Here is a 10,096-nt window from a genome sequence, read left to right on the forward strand (position 1 = left end):
GACTAGACTATAGACTAGACTGTAGACTAGACTATAGACTAGACTATAGACTAGACTATAGACTAGACTATAGACTAGACTATAGACTAGACTATAGACTAGACTACACTATAGACTAGACTATATACTAGACTATAGAATAGACTAAATTATACGAAAATAATATGGGAAATGCAATAGAAATCTCAATAATTCCCGTTAACTGCGAAAACACAATTTTCCTAAATTGCTATTTTATTTTTAGTGATAGTGTGTTAAAAGTCAACTCCACCGACTCAACACACATTCTTTCAAAATTCACTGTAAATATTGATGAATCATGTTTATTTTTTATAATTGCAATTTGATATGAATTAATGGTAACATTGATATTTAACATTTCGTGTGTTTTTTGTTATATTGACCTTAATCTTTAAAACGGTAGTCGTTGTCGTCCAATTAATTATAAGCTAAATTTAACTTTTACTTTAACAAATTATAACCGAAAAATTAATAATAAACAAACGATAAAATAAATTGGTTCTAACATATTTTTATAATTAAATTATAAATATAGTTTGGAAATTAAATTATAGTTTGTATTTAATTTAGATTAAAAACACTATTTGTTTTAGTGATTTAAGAATTTATTTCCGGATTTAGTTATTGTTTATTAGTTCTTGAAAATTGTAATTATATTTATAATTTAAACAGATAAAACTTATATATTTTTAAAATGTTTATTTTTTCCAACAAATTCTATTAATCACTTGCTAACTCTTGATTTGTGAAAATGCGAAACCCACACTTTGCAGAAAAAAAATCCCCCAAACAGATTTTAAAATCGCATAGATTTGAAGTAGTATGCACATACACACATACAAGCAGAAGTATTCCAATATTCTAATCTATGACTAAGTTTCATATTTATCGATTTTAATCAAATAAAAAATTTAATCAGTTTAGCATGAATTTTAGTTCTAAAATATTTACTTTGGTATCAACATAATAACGGAATAAATTCTTAAGAAAATATTTTATTAAAATTTCATTGAAAATGAGCGGACAAGCACATTATATGCAATTTTCAAATTTTCTCTTGATCCCCTTAATATTTCTACTGTGTTCGTGTTTTTGCAATTGGGTTCTGGAAAAGAGACGAACACGACGTCAACGGGATGTGGAAGAGAGCTTTAGTAGATATGGTATGTGTGCGTGTATTTGTTTAACGTTTAAGAGAGAATATGGCAACCGTTTTGTATATTGGTTTTTATTGCTTTTAATGTTATCTAAGCAATTATTATGTATAATTAATATGGCAGCACCTCTTGGAGTTGAGTTTAGGCATAGCTAATAATAGACGAGCCTATAGTCCGCATTATAGATATATCTATAGTTTAAACTATAGATCAGTATATACTTTATACTTAGGTCAGTCTATAATGCAGACTATAGATCTATAGTCCAGACCGTCGATCACTCTATAACCCAGATCACTATATAGTGCAGACTATAGACCATTTTGTAGTCCAGGCTAAAGATTAGTGCATATACCAGACTACATATTGGTCTATAGTCCACACTACATATTAGTCTATATACAAAGTAAAGATTAGCCTATAGTCCAAATTATAGAACATTCTATATTCCAGACTATAGATCAATCTATAATCCAGGCTATAGTCTATAGGCCAGAGTATAGATTATACTATAGGTCAGACTATAAATTAGTCTATAGTCCAGACTATAGATTAGTCTATTAGACTATAGATTATCCTATAGTCCAGAATATAAATCATTCTATATTCCAGGCTATAAACATGGCGGACTGTAAATTAGTCTATAGGCCAGAGTAAAGCTTATACTATAGGTCAGACTATAGATTAGTCTATTGGACAATAGATTAGCCTATAGTCCAGACTATAGATCATTCTATATTCCAAACAAAGATCAATCTAGAATACAGGCTATAAACATGACAGACCGTAAATTAGTCTATAGGTCAGAGTATAGTTTATATTATAGGTCAGACTATAGATTCGTTTATAGTGCAGACTAAATTCCAGATGATAGTTCATCTATAATCCAGGCTATATACATGGCAGTCTGTAAATTAGTCTATAGACCAGAGTAAAGATTGCACTGGACTATAGATTAGTTTATAGGCCAGACTATAGGCAAACATTTAGATTAGTCTATAGTCTAGTCTACATATTAGTTTATAGTCTAGTCTATGAGTTAGTCCATAGTGTAGATCTTAGATTAGTCTATAGTCTAATAAGCTTATAGTCTAGACTGTGGCTCAGTGCATAGACTTGACTATAGATCGGTGTGTAGTCTAGACTATAGAGCAGTGAATAATCTAAACTATAGATCAATGTATTATCAGCGTATAGTCTATACTATAGATCAGTATAAAGTCTAGACTATAGACCAATATATGGTCTAGTATAGACTATAGATCAGTGTATAGTATAGACTATAGATCAGTATATAATCTAGAATATAGATCTGTCCAAAGTTTAGACTATAGAGCAATTCATAGTCCATATTATAAATCTGTCTATAGTTCAGACTATATATCAGTCTTTAGACCATACTATATATTATTCTATTGTTCAAACTATACATTTATCCATAGTCTAGACTATAGGTTATTCTATATTTCAGACTATTAATCAGCCTAAAGTTCAGCAATAGATCAGTGTATAGTCCAGATTATCAATCAGTCTATAAACTAGACTATAGATCTCTGTATAGTGTAGACTATAAAAAAGTGTATAACATAGTCTATAGATCAGTATATAGTCTCGATTATAGATCAGTGCTTAGACCAGACTATGGAGTAGTCCATAGTATAAATTAGTATATAACCTAGACTATAAATTAGTTTATATTCCAGACTATATAGGAGCATATAGTCCACACTATGGATCAGTTTATAGTCTATACTATAGATTAGTCTAGACTATAAATTAGCCTATAAGCTAGTCTTTAATCTAGATTTAAGATTATTCTATAGTTTAGTTTATACAGTTGAGGTTATAGTCTAGAATAAAGATTAGTATGTATCCAGGCCATATATCAACCTATAGTTCAGACTATGGACTATAGTCTAAGTTCAGACTATTGATCAGTCTATAGCTAGGTCAGAAGTGGGCCTTTGTTTTTGCGCCCGAAATATCAACATTTCTGTCTGTACTAAAAAAAATACTACAATAATAATAATTATTATTATTACGCGTTTGCAACAAAAATTTTTTTAAATAATAACTCTTTTCTTAATCTCTCAATATTTGTGTCCATATCGTCTAAAAAGTATTATTGCTATAGGAAAAATATTTATATATATTTTATGATTTTACTACTAGTCAATAACATCGATAAAATATTTTATTTCCTTTCAAAAAGAACAAACTTAGTGCAAACTCATATTCAAAAAATTTAGTTTAATTTATTTGTTTATTTACTGGTACTTAAGTATTTAGTTAATATTAAAATTTGTTTACACCAGTTGTTGGAAATTTTAAATCGGTGCGAGTTAATTGTTTACTTATTTTATTTCTTCGAGTGAAATTATGTTTGAAATATTTTTATTTATGGTTTTCTTTTTACTCTTGCCACTATTAATATTGATTTATATTGGAATACGTATATTCTTTTGGACTCAACGTAATGTGAATGATACGTCTGAGAATCGAATGCAAGAATATATAATGGATTTGAATGAGCGTAGAAGAAGAGGTAATTATGACATTATAAGTAGTAAGCAGTATTTGAAAATAAGTAATTACAGATTTTTCAATCGGAGTTTAGGCTCATAAATTAGTAAAAGTTATTTAAACGTTTCGTTATTAATAATTTTATCGGTCGTACATTACAATGACATTCAAGAACGTTGTCCTATGCCGATAAGTAACATTATAGGGAGGTGTGAAACAATTTTTTGTTTTTGTGTAAGTGTACGTGTTGTGTAGGCTCTAAAAATCTATGACTAAACCTGCTCAAAATACTTTCTGATTAGATTCAAAATTTGCTTCTCTTTATGTGATAATAATAGTCAGAATATGTTATCGCTTATGTCTAGCTATCGAACAAAATAAAGACTTCACATTGTAGAACTATATACTACTTAGTAGAAGAATTGCTAAAAAGTTAATAATACTGTTTACCATTTTTAACGGAAAATGCTTCCAGCCGGACTTATTACAGCTGTAGTCCCAATAATTTTGGCAATTCTATTGTTTTATATATTTAGTAAATGTAAATCGAAAAGCAGACATAATACAGGTAATATTAATATTTCATTCATTTTTAAAAATTTGATAATTATTTGTTTTTTTTTTATATGAATTTTATTATCAGTTACATTTTATCATGGAATAAAAATAATATTTCTTCTAATCGCAATATGTTGTTCGTTAACACAACAATTTCTTGTTTTAGTACAGCCAAATTATTAAAGGGTTTAGAACAGTTCTTTTTTTCGAAACATTCCATAAAATTATAAAATAGAATTTTAAAATGACGCCAATTGCAATTTTTCTAATATTACTGTTAATATTTATTGCCCTTGTAATATTCTGCATCGCTTGTGTATGTATTCAAAATGATTCAGGTAATATCTACTATTTTTATTGACTTTTTATGATTATTTATAAAACGACTCAGACAATAGACCAGTTATAGTCGTGACTATAGGCCAGTCTATAGTCTTGATTATAGGCCAATCTATAGTCTTGACTATAGACCAGCCTATAGTCTTGACTATAGACCAGCCTATAGTCTTGACTATAGACCAGCCTATAGTCTTGACTATAGACCAGCCTAAAGTCTTGACTATAGGCCAGTCTATAGTCTTGACTATAGGCCAGTCTATAGTTTTGACTATAGGCCAGTCTATAGTCTTGACGATAGGCCAGTCTATAGTCTTGACTATAGGCCAGTCTATAGTCTTGACTATAGGCCAGTCTATAGTCTTGACTATAGGCCAGTCTATAGTCTTGACTATAGGCCAGTCTATAGTCTTGACTATAGGCCAGTCTATAGTCTTGACTATAGGCCAGTCTATAGTCTTGACTATAGGCCAGTCTATAGTCTTGACTATAGGCCAGTCTATAGTCTTGACTATAGGCCAGTCTATAGTCTTGACTAAAGGCCAGTCTATAGTCTTGACTATAGGCCAGTCTATAGTTTTGACTATAGGCCAGTCTATAGTTTTGACTATAGACCAGTAGATAGTCTTGACTATAGACCAGTATATAGTCTTCATAATAGGCCAATATATAGTCTTGACTATAGTCCAGTCTATAGTCTAGACTATAGGCCAGTCTATAGTCTAGACTATAGGCCAGTATATAGTCTTCACAATAGGCCAATCTATAGTCTTGACTATAGTCCAGTCTATAGTCTAGACTATAGGCCAGTCTATAGTCTAGACTATAGGCCAGTCTATAGTCTAGACTATAGACCAGTCTATTGTCTTGACTATAAGCCAATCTATAGTCTTGACTATTGACCAGTCTATAGTTTTGACTATTGACCAGTTTATAGTCTTGACTATAGACCAGTCTATAGTCTTGACCAGTCTATAGTCTTGACTATTGATAAGTCTATAGTTTTGACTATTGATAAGTCTATAGCCTTGACTATTGAGAAGTCTATAGTCTTGACTATTGACCAGTCTATAGTCTTGACTATTGACCAGTCTATAGTCTTGACTATTGACCAGTCTATAGTCTTGACTATTGACCAGTCTATAGTCTTGACTATAAGCCAGTCTATAGTCTTGGCTACAGGCCAGTCTATACTCTAGACTATAGACCAGTCTATAGTCTAGACTATAAGCCATTCTATAGTCTTCACAATAGGCCAGTCTATAGTCTTGACTATAGAGCAGTCTATAGTCTTGACTATAGGCCAATTTATAGTCTTGACTATTGACAATCTATAGTCCTGACTATAGTCCAGTCTATAGTCTAGACTATAGGCCAGTCTATAGTCTAGACAATAGGCCAATCTATAGTCTTGACTATAGGCCAGTCTATGGTCTAGACTATAAGCCATTCTATAGTCTTCACAATAGGCCAGTCTATATTCTTGACTATAGACCAGTCTATAGTCTTGACTATAGGCCAATCTATAGTCTTGACTATTGACCAGTCTATAGTCTTAACTATTGACCAGTCTATAGTCTTGACTATTGACCAGTCTATAGTCTTGACTATTGACCAGTCTATAGTCTTGACTATAGGCCAGTCTATAGTCTTGGCTACAGGCCAGTCTATAGTCTTGACTATTGACCAGTCTATAACTCAAACCAGCCTATATTCTGGACTATAGACCAGCCTATAGTCTGGACTATAGACCAGCTTATAATCTAAATAATAGATCAGCCTATAGCCTGTACAGCCTAAAGTCTGGACTATAGACCAACCTATGGTCTGAACTATAGAGCAGCCTAAAGTCTGGACTATAGGCCTAAAGTATGGACTGTAGACCAGTCTATAGCATGGAATTAGACCAGTCTATAGTATGGAGTATAGTATAAGTGTTGGCTAGAGGAATTATCTTTAAATAAGCTTTATCAAAATATTTCGCTGTGTAAGGAATTTTGCTTATAAACAAAACCCCCTAAACTGTAATCCCATCATACCCAACAAACAACATTTTATATGCTTCATATATTATAACTTGTTTAATGCCAGAGAAAGCAACTTCCAAATCCATCTCCTCAGACAACTAAATATGTTTAAACATAAACATATTATAAAAGTATTTGTATTGGAATTTATAAATTTGCCATAAAACCACATTATTTGCTGGGTTATTGTCAGATGTGTTTAATCTAAAACATATTATTTTTTATCGTTTAAATACTTTTAATAGAAGTAAACACGATTACATTTCTCTTTTAATCAGTTTATTTCTAACCATTTCTCCGTCTAAATGTGATTTAGCAAAATTCTGTTACCATGACTTTTGATTTTGAAGAAATACTAATGTTAGTATCACTATCAGCAGCAGTGTTGTTCTTTCTAATATTGATGTATAAGACGTGCGTATGTTGTCCGAAACAAAGTTCAGGTAATAATCTATAAGTTTTCACAGTTTTTGTCTATAGACGACACATCCTATACTAAGGAAGTAATTCTGAAATGATAGTTGTACAAACATCATTGCAGATGCTTAGTACCAACGTTATGTTAGTGTAGGGTGTAATTAATGCATGTGTGATTTGAAAATATTTAATTTAAATTAAAAGAAATTTGTTTTTTTTAATAAAACAAAATAAAGTTAAATATAATCACTTAATTAAAATGTTTATAAATATTGATAAAAGCGAAATTAGATTAAAACTATAGAAAGGAAAATTATTTATTTAAAAAAGTATTTTATTTACAATACCTACAACAGTTAAATTGAGTTATTCTCAAATTTCGGTAATAAAAACAACAAGAAAAACATAAAAATGAATGACAGATATTTGTTATTATATGGAATAGTTTTTATACTTCCAATTATTATAATGTATTGTGTTTGTTGTAATTATTGTTTAACGCTGAGATTAAATCACCGCAGATCCAGAAGACGGAGAAGAATGCAACAAAATCAAAATATTTTTCGAAGAGGTAAAAAAATTTCAAAATACTTATGAAAAGATATTAGTCCATACTATAAGTTATAAACAAAGTACCAAACAAAGTTAAACAAGAATTTGCAAAACAATTATAAAGATTTTGCAAAACATACATATATAAAAATTGAAAATTAATAATGAATCATAGATGTGTTTTATGTCACGTGGTATCGAACAAATTAAATCAAAACCTCTAAATCAAAATCTTTTATATAAAAATATTGAGCTCTCTATTATTCTTACCACTTTCTAATGAATAAACTGAAAGTATATGTATGTAACTGTCATATCATATTTGAAAAGTATTCTTAAATCAGATTATTTTTTTTTTGGCTGAATTTGAAGTACTTTTGGTGATAAGCAAAGAACTAAATTGTAAAATTCAATTATTCAAAAACGTACTCATTCAACGGAAGCAGTTTTATATATAAAATCAATAAAGTACTCACTTTAACAATGAAACAAGTACCCCAATAAAACTAAAGTGGAACTAAACAAGAACTGGGTTAGAACTGAACTAGAAATGAACTTGAAATGAACTAGGACTGAACTATAACTTAACTTGAACTAAACTGGAACTGAACCAGAACAGAACTTGAATTGAGCTAGAACTAAACTAGAACTGAACTAGAACTGAACTAGAACTGAACTAGAACTGAACTAGAACTGAACTAGAACTGAACTAGAACTGAACTAGAACTGAACTAGAACTGAACTAGAACTGAACTAGAACTGAACTAGAACTGAACTAGAACTGAACTAGAACTGAACTAGAACTGAACTAGAGCTGAACTAGAACTGAACTAGAACTGAACTAGAACTGAACTAGAACTGAACTAGAACTGAACTAGAACTGAACTAGAACTGAACTAGAACTGAACTAGAACTTTTCTTTTTTTTATTATTATTTATTTTATTATTTAGTAAATAAATAATAAACTGAACCAGAACTGAACTAGAACTGAACTAGAACTGAACTAGAACTGAACTAGAACTGAACTAGAACTGAACTAGAACTGAACTAGAACTGAACTAGAACTGAACTAGAACTGAACTAGAACTGAACTAGAACTGAACTAGAACTGAACTAGAACTGAACTAGCACTGAACTAGAACTGAACTAGAACTTAACTAGAACTGAACAAGAACTGTACTAGAACGATTGAAAATCTTGATTTCAGTACAATAATAGGCCGTTCCATTCCAAAATAATATTTCTTACTTTTTCCGGGTTCGATTTACTAGAACGATTGAAAATCTTGATTTCAGTACAATAATAGGTCGTTCCATTCCAAAATAATATTTCTTACATTTTCCGGGTTCGATTTTTTAATACGATCCGATTGATAAGACCTCGGGACTTTCTAATACACATGTGTGAATATACAGGATAACAATGATATAATAATAAAATAAAAATGTTGTTTGCGAATAAGAGGGATAGTCTAATTTCCTAATGATCGGTTCACATTTCAACACTTCAAAATTTTCCAATATCTTATGAAATTAATATTCCTTGTCATGTGACACATTTATTGTTTAAACCGAATAACAAATGTTTTAGCTTTGTTTTAATGCAATCTAATATTTATTTCAGAATTCCCACCCAAGTTTCTATTTACGTTAATATTTTGCAAATTATCAGTAATTATTATCAATACTTTGCGAGATAATTTCGTTTCTCTTCGTTTTCAAAATTGTGAAGGAAAACAGTTAAAGACTGATAAACCAATCAGTTGGTTTGACTAATTTTTGTGTAAAAGTTGTTAAAATATTGTCAATTTCAATCAGGTTTATATCGGAAAGTTTTGTATTTCGTAATGTACGTCTTTCTAACATGTTGTCTACTTGCAATTTTCATTTTATGGATTTTAAAAGAATATAAAAAATCTCGTCGCATGGAACAAGGTAATTTTGAATTTAACGTAAAATATTCATATTTAAGTATTTAAAACCTTTATTGTATTCTATATCAAATATTTTAAGAAACTGTTTAATATTTGTTAATGTATACAGAAATTACAAAAAAACAGATATTTTGTGATGGGTTCTACTTAATAATGAATAAATTATTGCATTAAACCGCCATTGAGTGTTATATCTGTTAATCGGCTAACTATCGCTGATAACTGTTTTGTATATTTTAGATTTATTTTATTGTAAATGCTAAAAACCGTTGAATATTCGTCAGCATTTTTTTAATTTTGAGCTAGAAGTGCTGTCAAATTGATAATTTGTGCTCAAGTATCAAGTATCAACTTTTAAATAAAAAAAATATTTAACATGTTTGTTTTTGCAATCATAGTGAACTGAACTAGAATTGAACTAAAACTAAACTTGAACTGAACTAGAACTGAACTAGAACTGAAATAGAACTGAACTAGAACTGAACTAGAACTGAACTAGAACTGAACTAGAACTGAACTAAAACTGAACTAAAACTGAACTAGAACTGAACTAGAACTGAACTAGAACTGA

At 30.0% G+C, this 10,096-nt stretch overlaps 1 protein-coding gene across 7 annotated transcripts in view; it reads left to right on the top strand.

Moving 5' to 3' along the window:
• Positions 1-10,096, top strand: part of LOC111685417 — a 28,107-nt gene that overhangs the window by 10,224 nt on the left and 7,787 nt on the right. The window contains exon 1 of one of the 7 annotated variants that reach the window (XM_046955558.1): positions 4,153-4,269. The exons of 3 other annotated variants lie outside the window; for them this stretch is intronic. In XM_046955558.1, coding sequence (XP_046811514.1) covers positions 4,167-4,269 — 103 coding nt within the window. In that variant the 5' untranslated portion in view covers positions 4,153-4,166. Of the gene's footprint in view, positions 1-4,152; positions 4,270-4,464; positions 4,598-6,919; positions 7,066-9,354; positions 9,527-10,096 lie in introns of those variants that run through there. 3 more of the 7 variants (XM_046955559.1, XM_046955557.1, XM_046955560.1) reach the window with 3 other exon arrangements.

This window comes from Lucilia cuprina, chromosome 6 (assembly GCF_022045245.1).
Source record: "Lucilia cuprina isolate Lc7/37 chromosome 6, ASM2204524v1, whole genome shotgun sequence".
Lineage (NCBI taxonomy): Eukaryota > Metazoa > Arthropoda > Insecta > Diptera > Calliphoridae > Lucilia > Lucilia cuprina.